Raw genomic sequence first — 17,692 nt, 5'->3', positions numbered from 1 at the left:
GAGCTCATGTAACTCTGCACGTTGTGGCTCATGCTCTGTGACAGTGATCACTTCTCTTCAGATCCTTCCAGCCCCTCTCAAAAAATGCAGAAGTAGAGGAAAAAAAATCATTGATCAAAGCCCTTGCCCACCCAGGTTTGAGCAATACAACTCTGCCACCAGCACGTGTGGTAAGAGCTGCTCTCACTCAGGGCAGTCCTAATATTGTGTGAGCAAAGCTCCAGGTGACTGAGACCCTCTCCTAAAAGCAGAGAGTCACAACACAACATCCCCCCTGCACATCACTGAACAGCCAAGGATAGAATTTTGAACTTTTTTCCTGTAATTATGGACCTGATGGTTTGCTCAGGCAAGTATTTGTGTAGAAATATTGTTGCCCTACATGACCTACATTTCTGACCACAGAATCAAATGGAAAAGAGAGGTTTCTGCTGGAGAAGAGGATGAAGATGGAGGGGAGCAAGGCACCAGTGGAGAGAGTGAGCCTGAGCCGAAGAAAATTAAAGCAAGAAGACCTGTCCAGAGGAGGTAAGGAGTGGTTGGTTCAGTCTCTTTCTGCCTGTGCTGTGTGGAGAGGAAATCCCTATTTGTCACTAATGAATTTTCCCTGCAATATTACCTTTGTTTGTGACCTAATAAATATATGGCCGAGTTATTCCCTCATCTCCCCATCTCATGCTCCAGTGAGCACTGGAGTGGTTTTCATGATAGTTAGAGCAGATTAAATCCCTTAGGAGTCTAATATTTGAGATCTGTGCTTCCTTAAGGACTTATTAAAGTGGATATTTACATAAACCATGCTGTATTATGGCTTTATTAACTCTTATTTTAGAACAGTGGCCAAAGCTGGTGTTAAAAAGCCCCACAAAATCCAGCGTGGGAAGAGGAAGAAACCAGACTCGTCTGAAGATGACGATGATGACGAAGACGATGAGACCCCCAAGAGACAAACTCGGCGAAGAGCGGCCAAAAATGTCAGGTGTGAAGAAGTGTGGGGTTGGTTTGGGGTGAGAGCTGGCTGGGGAAGGGGGCACTGGTTCCTTCAGGGACCTGTGGCTGAGGTGTGGCTCTTCAGGCAGGTTCCTGCTGGGCACATCCAAGGTTTGTCTCATTTTGCTCTCTGTGAAAGAGGAAACACTTACCAGTCCCTCCTTAGAGAAACTTGAGGATGCTTGCATAATATTTCTAAAGCACTCTCAGATGAGATTGATCATTGCAAATAATAGATGAAAATGAGCAAAAGGGAGCAGCTGTGCTGGACTGGACCAATTGTCTGAGGGTGGCTGGGGACAGTGTGTTGAGCCAGGTTGGAGTAAAGCTTTATCCATTCCTCAATGTACCTTCTCACCTTTCAGGCAGTCCCAATAAGGGACTTGCAAAGAGCCATCCAAATGATATTTGGTGGTGGTTAAACATGCACCAAAGATGAGAAGTGCAGTCCCATGCAGCCTTTTCATGCTCTGCAACCTCCACAGAATAATCTTTCCCTTAGTAGTGGAGACCTTCTCTGTTATGGCCTTGCTTCTGCTGCAGGGATTGTTCCACCTTATGAATCACCTGATGTTGGCCATGATCAGAAAAGCCATATGGGCCAGATAGAGGATTAGTCTGGTAAAGTGCAGCTGAGTGTCTTGGGGAAAAATACGGAGTGGATGACCTAAGACGTGTGTGTTGAACGTGCACTGAAGCACAGCATAAATGCTGGAGAAGCTGCTCCAGTCTGAGCCATTCTGTGTTGGTGGGCTTGGAAGAGTCAAAGGGTTTATATCAGTTTGGTTTTGATCTTACTCAGCTACAAAGAGGATGATGATTTTGAGACGGATTCTGATGACCTGATAGAGATGACTGGGGAAGGAGCTGATGAACAGCAAGACAACAGTGAAACTATTGAGAAAGTCTTGGACATCAGGCTTGGAAAAAAGGGAGGTGCGTAGTTCTGGAAGAAGCCTTTATTTCTCTTGAACTGGTGCAATGCTTTTGCAACTTCAAAGTGGGGCCAAGGTTGTTTCAGTGCTTTTTGTCTTTTCCTCTATGCTTCTTAGTTACATCTTGTAATATGTAATAGCTTCTGTAACATATAATATTTAAAATCCTAAAATCTCTATAGTTTATGTGCTCAGCAGTTTCCATTTAGCCTGCACACATTTTAAAGATGCAGCCATTGTTCTGCAATTCCTGCTTTTCTCTGCTTTGAAATATAAAACAGATCTAAAGAGAGTCAGTTTTCATAGCCCCATTGACAAAGCCATAATGAAAATAAAGCCAATGTTTTCTTCTCAAAGCCTTACAAAAATGTTTTTTGTGAAACTGAATGGTTGTGAACACTTTCAAGAGGCCTTTGAATTATACTTAAAGAAAAGCTACTTGTGACAGATTTAAAAATATTTGGTTGCACAGAGAGCTTTTGTGTGCCTGCCCTCTAGGTTTGCAGAATCTTTTGGGTGCTCTTTGTGGTCCCACAAAAGATATATTAGAAGGGTAATGCAGCTGATGCCCAGTGGTGGGTCAGGAGGGTACCAAGGGCAGGCTGGTGTCTCTTGCAGCCATTGGAGCTTCCACCACCGTGTACGTGACCGAGGCCAACGGGAACCCCAGCGCCGACTTCGACCCCGAGAAGGACGAGGGGGAGGTCCAGTACCTCATCAAGTGGAAGGGCTGGTCATACATCCACAGCACGTGGGAGAGCGAGGAGTCCCTGCAGCAGCAGAAAGTGAAGGGCCTCAAAAAGCTGGAGAACTTCAAGAAAAAAGAGGAGGAGATCAAGCAATGGTAGGCTTCGCTTCAAGCAGTGATTTGGCCTTGGGCAAGTTGTGTTTAGCCTGAGGTTTGAGGAGTCATGACTGAAAATGTTTGATTTCTTCTTACAAAGTGTGTTTCATGTGCACTCTGGTCTCTCTTCGCCTGCTGAGGAACATCCCCCCACACAGAAATGATATTTGTGGTGTGGATGGCTGGAAAATGGAGAGGACAAGGCATGAAATCCACACTATTGCCACTTCCTAGGCTTAAGAATTGGGAAGGCTGATAACAAATAATTGGTGCACAGACTCACCTGGCCCAGGAGGTGCTGTGAGGGCTTGCAGGTTTATTAACCCTTGTTAATTATGGGTTTCTCTGTGTGCACATTTTTGCATCAGTTTATGTCCAGCTTCCCCAAGAACTATAAGGGAGCTACAGTGCCTTTCCAAAGTGCTAAAGCTGGAGTAGCATCTTCCATCTCCATTTGGTTCCTGTTTAGACTGATTTCTTGCATCAGAATAAGGCAGCATTTAACAGGGAGACAATCTGAACATCTATGACATTTGCCTCTCAGCAATAATTTACAATTTTAGGAAATTTAAAAAACATGTCATATTACAGTAATTTGCCCCTGTGACTTGTCTGAATGACAGAACCATATAGGAAAGTAGATTTTCTATATGCAACATCCATGAGCACTATGACAGAAGCATTATAGTGTTTTGTTTTGAATTATTTTGCATCTAGGCTGGGCAAGGTATCACCTGAAGATGTAGAATATTTCAACTGCCAACAAGAGCTGGCTTCAGAGCTAAACAAACAGTATCAAATAGTGGAGAGGGTAATAGGTAAGTGGACCCAAGACCTTGGTAAAGGGGTGAAATAGGAATGGGAACTTTATTCCATGTGACAGCAGAATGAGTGTGAAGCTCTCTCTTCTTCCCTGTCCAATATCCCTGAAGAAAACCCCATGGTGTTTACTGTAATTCATTGTGTGAAATTTAGGAATTTGGACAGCAGAAATGCAGGTTTACAGATTTGTATTTGTGCTTGTAAACAGGCAATACAAATCAGGGACTTTCCTTGCCTGGAGTATGGGATGACACACTAGTTTCCAACAGGTTGCTGAAATTGTTGCTGCTGAATTTCTTTGTCTCCAGCCCTTTGGATGCAGGATGTTTGTTTCCAAAGCAGCAGCATGGGCCTGGCTTTTGTGAAGTCCCTTTTCTGTGGTGTGGTTGAGGATGTGGTTAGGCTGCAAGGCAGCTCAGGGGCGAGATTTTCATGATTAATTAATAAAAATAAAACCAGAACTTACTGAGCACTTTAGTAATATCACAGCAATTTCAGTCAGAGGTGCCAACGCCCAGTTGCTTTGGGAATTGGCTTGGAGAGCTGTGTAAGCTATTTCCAGTACAATTCCTGTAAAACCGTGGGTGTGAGGCAGTGGTGGCCTGCCCTGCTCCCTCTGCTGGCTGCCAGCATTCCAACCCTCCCTTCCCTTCTCTCTCCCAACACAGCTGTGAAGACCAGCAAGTCTGCCACAGGACATTCCGATTTCCCAGGTAAAAGCACTTTTTTTTTGGTCTCTCTACACTTTTGCTATGAGCCAAGACCTGTTTTGTGGCTGTCTGGGCAGGTCAGCCTGCGAACCATGCTTGTGGTTCAGCTGCTCAGCTACAGGTGCTGAGGTTTGGGCTCTTTTTTTTTGCATATTTTACAGCAAACAGTCGCAAAACATCCTCGAATGACCCTGAATACCTGTGCAAATGGATGGGGCTGCCCTATGCTGAGTGCAGCTGGGAAGATGAGGCTCTGATCAGCAAGAAATTCCAGCACTGCATCGACAGCTTCAACAGCAGGAACAACTCCAAGACCATTCCCACCCGTGACTGCAAGGTTTGCTGGCTTCTCTCCTTTGCTGGGGGAAGATGCAAGCAGTGGGAGCGTGAAGTTTTGTCAGGATAAATGTCAGGGAACATTTTTCCCATCCTCCCACCTGCGTTTGAAGGGTTGTTTGCTGTTCTTGCATTGCACTTCAAGCAGAGATGTGAAGCCCTTTGAGTTTCATTTACTCTGTGCACAGTGAGAACGTTATGTCTCCCTGGGGAGTGGGAGGCTTAATTAATCCTTGCAAAGTGCTTCCTCCTCAGAAGGAGCTGCAGCAGTTTTAATATCAGTTGGATGAAAAAACAGCACACCTGGGAAAAGAGGAAGCCTGCAAGATGCTGATACAGTGAAGGAGAGAGACAGAAAATAATGGGAGAAAAGCTAAAAGAGGACAAAGAAGGAAGTGGAGCTTGTTCCGACTCCTGGGTATTTTGTGCAGCTTACTACACTCCTGGGGGACTCAGAGCCCTGATCATAAACCAGAGGGCAGCAGGCAAATCACCAGAAATGCAGACACAAGCACTGGCAAGGAAAATGTGGATGGAGGTGAAGTTCTCTTCACTCGAACCAGTGAATAGATACACACTCTTTGCTAAATTCATCAATTTCATTGCTGAATTTTCAGCCTTTCAGCCACTGAGAGTTCTGTCTTTCTCTTCAGTGGACTTAAGGCAGGTTTTATTTCAGGTGCTGAAGCAGAGGCCGAGGTTTGTTGCCTTGAAGAAGCAGCCCTCGTACATCGGCGGGGAGAACCTGGAGCTGCGCGATTACCAGCTGGAGGGCCTCAACTGGCTGGCTCACTCCTGGTGCAAGTATGTGCACAGCCTGGCATGTTCATTCTGGGCTTTTTTTGTCCCTGAAGGATTTAGAACACCTCCCTTTCAAGTGAGGTCTTTACCCATCCTCCTTCTGCAGCTTGGAGGATTTCAAATGTTATCATGCCCAGCTGCATCGCAGATACTGCAAGCAGGAACTACCTAAAGCATGAACTTAAGAAACCTTGTGTGAAAACAAAAAACGTTTTCCCTGTCTGGGCTTGTTCACATGATGGATTTGGCTGAGCTTGGTACATATAAGCTCTAGATTTCCATTGACTTAATGGGAAAAAAGGGTTTCTGGCTCAGTGTGCTTATATGCTCATTGAAGTCTTTGAGAGATGTCCTTCTAAAATTAGGCCACTGATTCCCCTCTGCCTGTTTTCCTTCAGTTTGGAGTCATCATAGTTAATTTTTGCACGTTATTGTGCCATGTTCAGTCTGGCTGTCCCTGAAGTGTTCAAATAGCTGTTTTTGCACTGCCCCTCTCTGTCCTTGTTGTGGATTGCTGTTCATGTGGAGCACAGTAAATTAGTAGTTATAGCTGTGCTGTGAAACCCAGCTAGGGGAGAGAGAAATGATTGCATCTGACTCCATCTTATCAGAAGGCTAATTAATTACTTTATTATACTATATTATTCTATACTTTATTACATTACATCTAAACTGAATCTGCCAAGCACTCAGCTCTGCACACACTGCTCTGAATCTCATGACTGTCAGCCCACAGTCCTGACACACACACACACACTTGGCCCTGATAGACCAAGGAAACAAAACAGCATCACTTTGGGCAAACAATCTCCATATTGCATTCTACTTTTGCACAAACACAGGCACAGCAAGTGATAAGAATTGTGTTTTCTTTCTCTGAGGTTCAGCGAATGTGAATCCCAGAAATATTCTTGGCAAGAATTGTGCCTTGCTTTTCTCTGTGAAGAGAAACGTGGGGCTACAAATAGTGGCAGAAACATGCACTCAGACAGCATTTCTGTTTGTTCTCCTCTTTCTCAGGAACAACAGCGTGATCCTGGCTGATGAAATGGGACTGGGCAAGACCATTCAGACAATATCATTCCTGTCATACCTGTTCCATCAGCACCAGCTCTATGGCCCTTTCCTGGTGGTGGTGCCCCTGTCCACCCTCACCTCCTGGCAGAGGGAGTTTGAAGTGTGGGCCCCTGAGATAAACGTGGTGGTTTACATTGGAGACCTCATGAGCAGGAACATGGTGTGTAATCAGAGAGCAAAGGGTGAGGGCTCAGGGAGAAGCACTGGGTGCACAGCAGCAGCTCGTGTGTGGTGTGTGTGACACACAGTCAGCTGGATAGTGCTGGCAGCATGCAGGCAGCTGGAGCTGGTGTGGCTGAGTGTGTGGGTGTAACTCCCTGCTACAGGGAATTTTGTGCTTTATTTTGCCTCTTGGAGTGAGTGCAGGAGCACTGGCTTCTCTCAGAGCCAGTGCTGATCTGGAGTGAAACATGCATTGAGAAGTGCAGCAGTGTAAAATGCTTGTCTTCAGTATTTGGGATTATTCAGACAATGGAGCACACAAGTGTTGGGACTCCAGTGGTGTCTGCAGTGAGGTGATGTGTTCATTACTGTCACAACAGCAAGTTAACCTTAATTTGTTACCTGTGCAAGTTGAACCATGTGTTCATTAAAACAAATTGTTCCTTGAGCACCTTGAGCTCATGAAATGGCACAACAGGGGTTTGGACTTGGTTGGAGTCTCTGGCTTACAGTTACATTAAAATAACAACTGTTAACTCTTTCTTTTGATAACACGTGTTCAAGTTAACTTTTGTCTCCCCTCACAGATACGTGAATATGAGTGGATCCATTCTCAGTCTAAAAGATTGAAATTCAATGCACTTATCACAACCTATGAGATCCTCCTGAAGGATAAGGTGAGTCATTACTCCAAGAATGTTTTTATTTAGACTTTCTCTCATTTTCAAAGGAGAAAGCCAGTTCTCAGCTAGTGGGTTTCACCTCTTCCCTCTGTGGTGATGGATATCTACAGCCACTATTTGCTTTTCCTTCCACATTTGTAAGCAAATGTGGGAATGTGGGACACATTTTGCAGTGTCATCACTCTTGTACTGCACAGTTGTGCTATTTTATTTTACATGTAAGACATCTGGCAGGATCCAGCAGTACCTGGATCTTTTCCTGGTTTAATTTAGGCTTGTTAAGAGGACAAAACATTAGACTGAACCTCTGGCCACAGTGTTAACAGTATTTACATTTTTACATCTACAAGAAATCTGTCTGCTTAGGAAATATGCATCATCCCTGTCAGTGAATCACTGAGTCCTACAAAAAACTGAAAGCTTAAAAAAAAAAAAAAGAAAAAGAATTTAAATCAAAATTCTTGGATTATCTGAACTTTTTAGGCTTGTTCATTTGCTCTCCTGTTCTTGCTCCAGTGGGACCGGTGCTACCCAGGGCCCCAAGGGCATGGAGAAAGGGGGGAATGAGGAGCTGGGGAAGGACTGTGCTTCCCCAGGATAGGTGTACTTGCTGCAGACCTATTGAGATACAGCAGGAGTGTTGTACAGCATGGCTGATTTTCACTTTTTCCTTTCTGGGATGGCACCCTGGTCCCCACATTTTGTTAGCAAGAAGATCCTGTGAGGGTGCAGCCACAGGGACACGCACAGTGCAGGGCTTCCTGCCTTGGAGACACACATGTGCAAGGTGGTGGGGCCTGTCTGACCCACCATCTCTGTTTTTTCCTTCTTTTCCCCAGACTGTCTTGGGAAGCATTAACTGGGCCTTTCTGGGTGTGGACGAAGCCCATCGGCTGAAAAACGACGACTCCTTGCTCTACAAAACCTTGATTGATTTCAAGTCCAACCACAGGCTGCTGATCACCGGCACCCCCCTTCAGAACTCCCTCAAGGAGCTCTGGTCCCTGCTGCACTTCATCATGCCAGAGAAGTGAGTCTCCTTCCAGGCCTTCCAAGAAGTGTCTCTGTTCCATTCTTGTCTGTTAAGGAGGCTCAAGGGAGTGCAGGATGGCAGAAACTCCTGAGTTAAACTCAGTGGTGTGACAGCAATGATAGGAGAACAGATATTAGAGGGGAAAGTCAAAGGTTAAATAACTAACATGAGGAGTATTTCTGGCAGCAAACTGAATGGGGAAACCTGATACATGCCTTTCAAATCTGTCTGCTGTCTTCCAGCCTTCTCTAAAAAGCTAAACTTGTTTGAAGGAATCATTTCAGCCATTTCTGAGCTTTCCAGTGCACTGTGGTTCAGGCACCTCTGCCAGCCATTTCATGGCAGCTCTGGGGGTGCTGTCTGGCTGATTGTGTGTCCACAGTGTAACAAATGTTTTGTTTCCTTTAAAATGAAATGAGCTCTGGGCATCTCTGAGGCTAAGGCAGGCATGCCCCAAAGCTCACTGAAATTATGTTTGACTGCAAGGAGAGCTGTCCCCCAAATTCTTTTTGTTGGATGACATAAAGAGTGAAGAAGAGGCTTGAGGTCTCCTAAGTGGAGGAGAGCAGATCTCCACATTTCAAAGAAGCTGTCAGAGGAAGCAACAATCCCAAAAGAGCCTTAAGAGCAGGGTAAATCAGTCCAGTTGTCAAAGCTGTGCCTGGGGGAGGCACCGTGGAAAGTTCAGAAACTGCTGCCAGGTAAATGCCAGCAGAGTGAAATAGTGGGAAACTTGGGATTTTGGGTCCTGGGAGTCAGTGTGTAGCTCAAATATAAGATGTTAGGAAGGTGTGTAAGCCCAGAGATCTTCTACCTTTTCCAGCAATCTGTTCAGTTAACCAGAGCAGAGTGAATCTGGTAACTTCCACCGTGTTTCCATTAAAGTGCTGCTCTCCTGTTTGTGGTGCAGCAGGAGTGCATCCAACAGCTGCTCTTTGGTGCCATAAGACAAGAGGCATTCTGACACCTCCCTTCTCCTCCTTTCTGTTGCCAGGTTTGAGTTCTGGGAGGATTTTGAGGAGGATCACGGGAAAGGAAGAGAGAATGGCTACCAGAGCCTTCACAAAGTCCTGGAGCCGTTCCTGCTGCGCAGGGTGAAGAAGGATGTGGAGAAATCCCTGCCAGCCAAAGTGGAGCAGATCCTGCGGGTGGAAATGTCTGCTCTGCAGAAGCAGTACTACAAGTGAGTCACTGAATGGGTTACTGGCAGTGCCAGTGGAAATGGGCACATCTTTCTGTGGGCATTGGCAGTGTGTTCCAGTGTTCTGTGCATCCTGTGGCCTTCAGAGAGCAGTGAGACAACATCACCTGTAGTTCTGGGAGATTCCCAGCAGGAATATGAGGTAGAGGAGCTGATATCTCTCCTTCTGGAGGATGTTTTTGTAGAGTGATCCAGTTCAACTGGCCAGTTTTGCAAGACAGAGGTTGTGTCTTTCCTGGGGGAGTGACAATATGCACAAAGTTGGGATGCTGTTCAATATTAAACAGTGATAATATCAATAGGAAAGTCAAGGTTTTTAGAGAGGAGAGAGCATCCTGTAAGAGAGGTGAGGAGAAATGGAGGCAGGCGAGTAGACTGATGCCTGAATGAGCTGTTTCTGAAGGTTTTGTTCCTCCAAGGCTCTGCTCTGCAATGAGTAATGATCCCGACTTTAATTTTCCTGCCTGCAGGTGGATTTTGACAAGAAACTACAAAGCTCTTTCAAAGGGAACAAGGGGAAGCACATCTGGTTTCCTGAATATTGTGATGGAATTGAAAAAGTGCTGCAACCATTGCTACCTTATCAAACCTCCTGAGGAAAATGAGAGAGAGAATGGCCTTGAGACCCTGCAGGTGAGTGGTGTCCTTGGCCACCACCTCTTTTCCTTAAATTTCATTCTTTTGATAATATCTGTCTTCTGTGGCTTCTTCTTCAAAAATAGCTCTCACAGCTATGCCATTTGAACTCCCAGCCCTGCAATTCTATTGTAGGGAACATTTTATGGCCTTCTAGAGCAGGAACTGTGGGCAGTGTACAATTTGTCTTGTGGGATTCATTGTGAGTGTGGGCTCTGCTGTGTAAATCCAGATTATTAGATAATGGATGTACAAGAGATGAATGACCCCAAAAGGAGCAGGTCTCTGCAGGTCTCTGTGTGATGTACATAAGGGTAAGATTGGAAATGATGGTTATTTCTTCAGTCTTTGATCAGGAGCAGTGGAAAGCTGATTCTCTTGGACAAGCTGCTGACCAGGCTGCGCGAGAGAGGCAACAGAGTGCTGATCTTCTCCCAGATGGTGAGGATGCTGGACATCTTGGCAGAGTACCTGACTATCAAACACTACCCTTTTCAGGTGAGAAACATCAGCATGGAAAACAGTGGGGTCCCCTTGAAAGTGTGGAAAAAAGTGGAGGGAGCTTGAGGAGTGGGATTCACTGAGTTCCCCAGAGGTTTGTGGCTGGGATTACAGGTGGCACTTAGTGGAAGGAACTGGGATGTCCCTTCATTTCAGGGTGGCCCCATCTCTGCAGAACTGCTCTGACAGGCCCTGTTTGGGCTGTGTCATGTGATAAACCCCGAGGACAGTGAGCACAGGGAGCCTGGCTGGCAGCCTGTAACGGGAGCTGCGGTGTCACCCGCCCTGTGCCTGCTCCCCGAGCATCCCCCAGCCCTTGTGACACAGCACAGATATTTTTAATTGGTGGCTATTTTTAACAATTAAACGCTGCAGGCAGCACAGGGGGCTGCAGGGCTGGCAGCACTTGGGTGCAGCAGTGCCTCAGGGCTCCTTTACCTTCTCTCTTTTCTCACTGTTGTTGGTTTTTGCAGCGCTTGGACGGCTCGATCAAGGGGGAGATCCGAAAGCAGGCGCTGGATCACTTCAACGCCGACGGCTCCGAGGTACCACAGGCTGGGCAGAGGGTTTGTGGCTGAGCCACAGCTTGGCACTGACACCTGGGGGTCTTTTAAAGACGTGGATATGGCAGGCTTTCCATATTTCATATTACTTGAAATCTCTCACATCCAAGGAGCAGGGCAGCAAGTCACATTTCCAGAAAGTTCCTCCTGAAGAGGCTGGGAAGAGCCAAAATTTAGTAATTCTCTCCCTATTGGTCTGGAGAATGACATGGTTGCTGAGTGATTCCAATCTGAAGCTGGTTTTGAATATGAAATGACAGAGGCAAAAGAAGGATTTTAAGTGTTGGCAAGCGATGGATTCCAGTGCTGGAGGTGAAAGTCTCCAGTGTAATAGGAGAGGGCATCTGAAACCTCTCATCTGGGCTTGCTGACTCACAGTGACTGGTGCAGGACACTTGTTTTTGTGTCAGTCAGCCCAGCTGTGAGAAATACCTTTCCTCACTCCAGGAGCTTGGGCTGGAGCAGGATTCTTGGCTCACACAGGGATTCTGAGGAATTGTGGTTGTAGAAAAGTTAACAAAAGGAAGTGTGAGGGGGAAAGAGAAAGAAAGCCCATAGAACCTGCCCTTTTCCCTGTCCTGAGGACATCTATGGGGGCTCAGGCATCTTGGCACTTAGATGGCACAGCCTGTTCATTGCTGATCTCACTCCTAACAGGATTCAGGCAGCAAAAAGCAGGTGTTTGCCTGCTGCCTTTGTAGGAGCCTGGTGAGCAACAGGGTCTGACCTTCAGAAATGACTACAAGGCACCCCTGCCTTGAGCTGCTTGGGTTGCTCTCCCAAATTGATTCATCCCTTCAGCTGGGCCAGCACTGCCTCACCCTGGGTCTGGGCTTAAAGGCTGGTGCTGCTCAGCCTGCATGAACAGGAAAGGGAAGGAAATATGAGAAGGAAATCCCTTTTCTGCTTTAAGAAGCATGAGTGTAACAGAGCCTTCCCTTTTGAGTCACCACTGCTATTTTATGCCCACAGTTACAAGCTGGTTAACTCATGGATGTTTTTTATTTTTTCCTTCCCAGGATTTCTGTTTCTTGTTGTCAACAAGAGCTGGAGGGCTGGGAATTAATTTGGCCTCTGCTGATACTGTTGTTATCTTTGACTCGGACTGGAACCCCCAGAATGATCTTCAGGCTCAGGCCCGAGCCCATCGGATCGGACAGAAGAAGCAGGTCAGGAGAGCTGCTGGTTTCTATCACTGTGGCTTCAGTGTGTGCACCTAAACACCCTCTCACCTCACCAAAGCTTCTGAAAACATGGGCCAGTCTTTGGTCCAGAGAGTGCTGCCCGAGGGAATCTCATTTAAAAAAGTAGGAGACTAAAAGCAGCCCAGATTTGCCAGGTGCCAAGTCTTTATCTTGGTTTTGAGCATACCCAGAACCCAACCCATGGCATTGCACTTCTCAGCCTAGTCCTAGTGGACTCTGTTCTTTCTTGCCCTGAAAAATTTAAAAAAGTATAATATCACCTTTTCTAGGGATTATTAGATATGTGAAAAGCTAGTTTGGTGCTAGTTTGAATTCAGAGCAATTGTTTCAGAAGATATTTGCTCTGTGCTTAGGCACACTACAGCATCTGTGTTAATTATCCTTATTTTAACTGGATACAGAGAGAATGTGTTTGTTTTTCTTCTGAAAAAGCACATCTGTGCATCTGTGCATGAAGAGACAATGTCAGCAGCCCAGTGAAAGCAGCTGAGGGATGCATTGCTGTGTCAGCAGAGCCCGTGCAGGAAATAGCTGTGGTCTCTTTTTGCCTCTCAGGTGAACATTTACCGCCTGGTCACCAAGGGGACAGTGGAGGAGGAGATCATTGAGAGAGCCAAGAAGAAAATGGTGCTGGACCATTTGGTTATCCAGCGTATGGACACCACTGGCAGGACTGTTCTGGACAACAACTCTGGGAGATCCAAGTACGTGGCTGTGTCAGGAGGCAGAAATGTCTGGAGCACGTGGCATAACCAGCCTCCCCTGCTGGTATTTCCCAGATTTATTTGATAGGGTACAGTGCAGAAGGCTAATAAATCATGGCAGCTTCCACTGATTTGGCTTCTGCAGCCATTTATTTGGATACATAGGATAAAGATGAACAGACATTTAAAATTAGTTTTAGGGCACCACTTGCTTTTGCTTCTGTCTCTCACCCAGAGATCATCCTGGTCTGAGGGAACCTGGCTGTGGAACAGCTGCATTTTGGCAGTGACCTCAGATTCTCTTCATTTCCCCCAGTAGATGGAGGTGGTTCCCATTGCAGTCTTTGTCTGTGCTGGAGCAGGAAAGAGAATAATAACAAAGCTTTATATAGTGCTGGGTAGAAAACTTACTCCTTGCTTCAACTGGGAAAAATTTTGGTATGGTTTTGTGCTGTAGCAGTTCTGACTGAGCAGCTGAAAACAGCTTTTCCTTCTTTTCTTCTGGCAGCTCAAATCCCTTCAACAAAGAGGAGCTGACAGCTATTTTGAAGTTTGGAGCTGAAGATCTTTTCAAGGAGCTGGAAGGGGAAGAGTCAGAGCCTCAGGTAGTTTGAAATTGAAATCACATAGCAGTTTATAGTGCTCTCCAGGTCTGCAAGAAGGACTGTGTGTGGTTGCTGCTGCTTTGTTCTTGCCCTGTGCATTAGAGCAATTGGTGAATAGGACATGTAGGAGTCTGGAGAAGCTGGAAGCAGAGTCTGGGATTGTGGGATCAGGGTTTGAGGAGAGCCTTGTTGTTGGGGATTAAATGGTAATGGTCACCCAGGGAGTCCCTTCTCTTCTGAGGATTATTAGCTAGTGACAGCACAGCCTGCTGAAGGCTCCTCTCACTTGCTCAGCACCTTTTTTGGTGGTTCTGAGCGAGGCAGGGTCAGCACAGTGCAGTGAACAGGTTGCTCTCTCCTGCCTCAGTACAACATTGCATGACTTCCCATCTTGAGTGTTTTGACCAATTCTCTTAATGGCCCAAACAGCAGAGTTCTCCCCAGGGAAACAAGAATGTAGTTCATACATCTCACTGCCTAGAAATTTTCCCCACTGTTCAACCCTGATGGTCCTTTCCTTTTGTTGTCACCTTATTTGTACTTTGCTGTCCCACTTGAGACAGTTCATCCCTGCCCTCTGGGATGACACCCTGCAGACATTTGCACTTTATTTAGCTCATATCAGCACACCAGCCTGTTCTCAAAGCCTCTTACATCCTGCTGTGCCTGGCACCCTCTGCTTTATCCCTCCTTCTCCCTGACTGGCAGGAGATGGACATCGACGAGATTCTGCGTCTGGCTGAAACCCGGGAGAATGAGGTGTCCACCAGTGCCACCGACGAGCTGCTCTCACAGTTCAAGGTATGGACACCCCCAGGCTCTGTGCTGGGTTTGGGAATGTGGCTCCCCACACCCTGAGGTCAGTAACAGGTAGGAACACCTCGCACAGATCTCAGAATCACAGAATGGTTTGGGTTGGAAGGGAACTTAGAGATCACCCAGTTCCAACCCCCCCCTGAGGTAGGTATTAATTTAATTTCAGGAACGTGGTTTTGAAGGCTGTGAATAAAATGCAGAATTTACCAAATTTGGAAACAAACCCAATAATTTACAAATACTCAGCAGTACTCCCTAAACTGCACGTACTTCCTCAAAAGCTGTTAGTCCAAAGAAGGGCAAGGAGCCAGGAATGTAGTGGCATAGGGATCAATTATGGAGTAGTTATGGAAGTGTTGGCAGAATTCCTGTGGAGAAGGAGTTGAGGCTTAGCAGACAGCTCTGGGGTGTTCCTGCCAGGGGAGGGAATTGCTAAAACTTCTCCTTTGCTTGTAAAAGGTTGCCAACTTTGCAACCATGGAGGAGGAAGAGACAGAGCTGGATGAGCGGTCCCAGAAGGACTGGGACGATATCATTCCAGAAGAGCAGAGGAAAAAGGTGGAGGAGGAAGAAAGGCAGAAAGAATTGGAGGAAATCTACATGCTGCCTCGAATCCGGAGCTCAACGAAGAAGGTACAACCCATCATGAGGGAATGAGAGGCTGGAGGAGAGAACTGGCAAAGGGAATGCTCAGGGGAGGCCTCCCTGCCATCTGAGCATCTTTCCCACTCCAAAGCTGGTTGGGATAAAGCACAGAGGTAGCACAGTGACCTCTTGTTGGCGCTGTGCATTGCACCAATGGTTTGGGATGCAGCCTGAGGGCCCAGACTGGACTTGGTGTGACTCATCTCACCTTAGCAGACAAAACCAAAAGAATTTGCAGTGACCACAAGGCAAAGCACCCAATTGTATTGGATTTTGCTGCAGATTTTGCCATTTTTTGGCTGTCTCTTTTCCTTGGGCTCTCTAGCTCCCTGTGTGGCTCTTGCCTAAATCTGGATCCTGAGGAGCAAAAGAGATGGTGTCTTCCCAAGCTCTTCTTTATGTAATGGGATCTACCCCAATCCAAAAGAAAGCTGACTGTGCAAGGATGCTCTGCTGGGATGTGAGACTTGAAGGGGTTAGAACTGTTCTGTGGGGTGAGCTGGAGAAAAACATTGATGTGAAAAACACAGAGAAGGATAATTCATGTTGGATGAATGCAGATTAATTTCTGAGGTGTCCTGGCTTTCAAAATAGTCTAAGGGACCGTGGCATAAACTCATGGAAATCAATGTTTTAACATCTTTTAGTAGATCAAAATGCTATTGTGAAACTGGTGGCTGTAAAAGGAGGATGACCATTGTGCAGCCTCTCTGGGCTGGCCACAGGGGCTCCTGCATCTTCAGGAACAGATGCTCAGGTGGTTTACAGTCCATTAAATTGTGCCAGTGCACAGAGGGACAGAAAAGGTTGCTAGCTGATTAGATGAGCAGTTGATAACTGTCCTGCTGTTTCTCTGGTACCTGCAGGCTCAGACAAATGACAGTGAATCTGATGCAGAGACCAAGAGGAGGCTTCAGAGATCATCTGGGTCAGAAAGCGAGACCGACGACACCGACGACGAGAAGAGACCCAAGCGCCGGGGACGCCCTCGGAGTGTCAGGAAAGACACCGTGGAAGGATTTACTGATGCTGAAATCAGGAGGTCAGTGCTGGGCACAAGGGACAGTTCAGAAAACAAATATAGAAACCCCATGCAGGTGGGGAAAATCCCAGATTAATCCAGGATGTGTTCACCTGTAAGCACGTCAGTGGTTGGGCAGAGCTGGTTCACTGGCACAGCTTCTGCACCTTTATATAGCTCAGTTTGATCCCAGCTGACGACCTTTGCATTCAGGTCAGTGCAGAATGGACTGGATTGTCTTTAGCCAGGCTACAGTGAAGCTGGTGCCTTCCTAAAATTAATCCATGCTGTAAGTGCCCTTTGTGGGCCAAGTGGATGGAGCTCATGCTGTATAACATGTGAGGTCTTAGGTGCCATGAGCTGGAGAAGCCAAGGGCTCTGGCCTTCCTGACACTTTTCTGGCAGTCATGCTGCTGATTTAAGCTCTCAGTGAAAGGCAGGCTCTGACAAAATGACCTCATGAGAAGCACTGGTCCTGTTGATCTGAATGTGTCAGTGTCTGATGTCAGCCGGAGACTGAATTTCAGAATATTTTATCTTCTAATTCTTGAGTCTTTCCCAGAGATCTTTGTCTTAACAGCTCTACCCAGATGTTCAGCCAAAGATGGAAGTGAGGGAGTTATGAGTTTTCCTTAACTCTCTATCTCTGAGCTGGTGTATTTTTAAGCAGGAGATAACAGAATTTTTGGGCTGTGATAGCTGCCCCATAACCATCTTGAAACCATGGAGCAGGAGGACATGTTATAATATACAATATAACAACCATTTAGGTTATTGTGATGTAGCAGAAAGGGGCTGAAAGTATACAACACGAAAATAAGAAGGCAGAAAATTAATTCATTTAAAAAATAACCTGTAGTTGTAGCCATTGTGTCTATTCCAGCTCAAGGCAATGTTTGATTGCAGCAACTCTTGCTCTAAATATGTGTTAGCCACAGCAGGGATTTTCACAATAAAAATAAGACATGAAAATAAATAGCAAACCTCATCTGCAAACCTCTCTGATGGATGAAGCCACATTTGGCTCTTCTGTGATGGGTTGCTACATTTACAGCCCAAGCTTTAAAATTACTAATGACATTGATTTAATGCCTCTTTTCTTCCTGGAAAAATGAAGTTAATAATTACCAACATGGTGTGAGCCAATGCTTTCTTCTATTTTTTTTTTTTGCCCTACAGTAACCACTCTCCTTTTCTTTTTTACCCCTCATCTGTCAAACACTCAACATTCATAACAATGTTGTGTTCTTCTTCAGCCAAGGTCACAAAACTCTTTGTGGGGGCTAATGGATGAGGCTTCCCAGTGCTGAGGGATGCTGAGCTGCTCAGTGGGGAATGCAAGGGTGATAATGTGACAGGCTGTAATTAATATATTCAAGCACATTTGTGATATAGGACCTAC

The 17,692-nt window shown here is 46.1% G+C and overlaps 1 protein-coding gene across 4 annotated transcripts in view; it reads left to right on the top strand.

Moving 5' to 3' along the window:
* CHD2 (chromodomain helicase DNA binding protein 2) overlaps window positions 1-17,692 on the top strand; it is an 84,360-nt gene that overhangs the window by 53,391 nt on the left and 13,277 nt on the right. For all 4 annotated transcript variants that reach the window (XM_014264581.3, XM_074549207.1, XM_074549205.1 and 1 more), the window contains 21 exons: window positions 406-528; window positions 833-979; window positions 1,793-1,926; window positions 2,544-2,769; window positions 3,487-3,587; window positions 4,260-4,304; window positions 4,463-4,638; window positions 5,317-5,441; window positions 6,459-6,675; window positions 7,265-7,354; window positions 8,200-8,390; window positions 9,388-9,576; window positions 10,065-10,227; window positions 10,576-10,728; window positions 11,205-11,276; window positions 12,314-12,463; window positions 13,055-13,203; window positions 13,712-13,808; window positions 14,517-14,609; window positions 15,084-15,257; window positions 16,136-16,311. In XM_014264581.3, the coding sequence (XP_014120056.1) occupies window positions 406-528; window positions 833-979; window positions 1,793-1,926; window positions 2,544-2,769; window positions 3,487-3,587; window positions 4,260-4,304; window positions 4,463-4,638; window positions 5,317-5,441; window positions 6,459-6,675; window positions 7,265-7,354; window positions 8,200-8,390; window positions 9,388-9,576; window positions 10,065-10,227; window positions 10,576-10,728; window positions 11,205-11,276; window positions 12,314-12,463; window positions 13,055-13,203; window positions 13,712-13,808; window positions 14,517-14,609; window positions 15,084-15,257; window positions 16,136-16,311 (2,991 nt within the window). The remainder of the gene's footprint in view (window positions 1-405; window positions 529-832; window positions 980-1,792; window positions 1,927-2,543; window positions 2,770-3,486; window positions 3,588-4,259; window positions 4,305-4,462; window positions 4,639-5,316; window positions 5,442-6,458; window positions 6,676-7,264; window positions 7,355-8,199; window positions 8,391-9,387; window positions 9,577-10,064; window positions 10,228-10,575; window positions 10,729-11,204; window positions 11,277-12,313; window positions 12,464-13,054; window positions 13,204-13,711; window positions 13,809-14,516; window positions 14,610-15,083; window positions 15,258-16,135; window positions 16,312-17,692) is intronic.

This window comes from Zonotrichia albicollis, chromosome 11 (genome assembly GCF_047830755.1).
Source record: "Zonotrichia albicollis isolate bZonAlb1 chromosome 11, bZonAlb1.hap1, whole genome shotgun sequence".
In the NCBI taxonomy this organism is placed as follows: Eukaryota; Metazoa; Chordata; class Aves; order Passeriformes; family Passerellidae; genus Zonotrichia; species Zonotrichia albicollis.
Note: the sequence above shows the minus strand (reverse complement) of the source record. Positions and strands in the feature narration are given on the sequence as shown.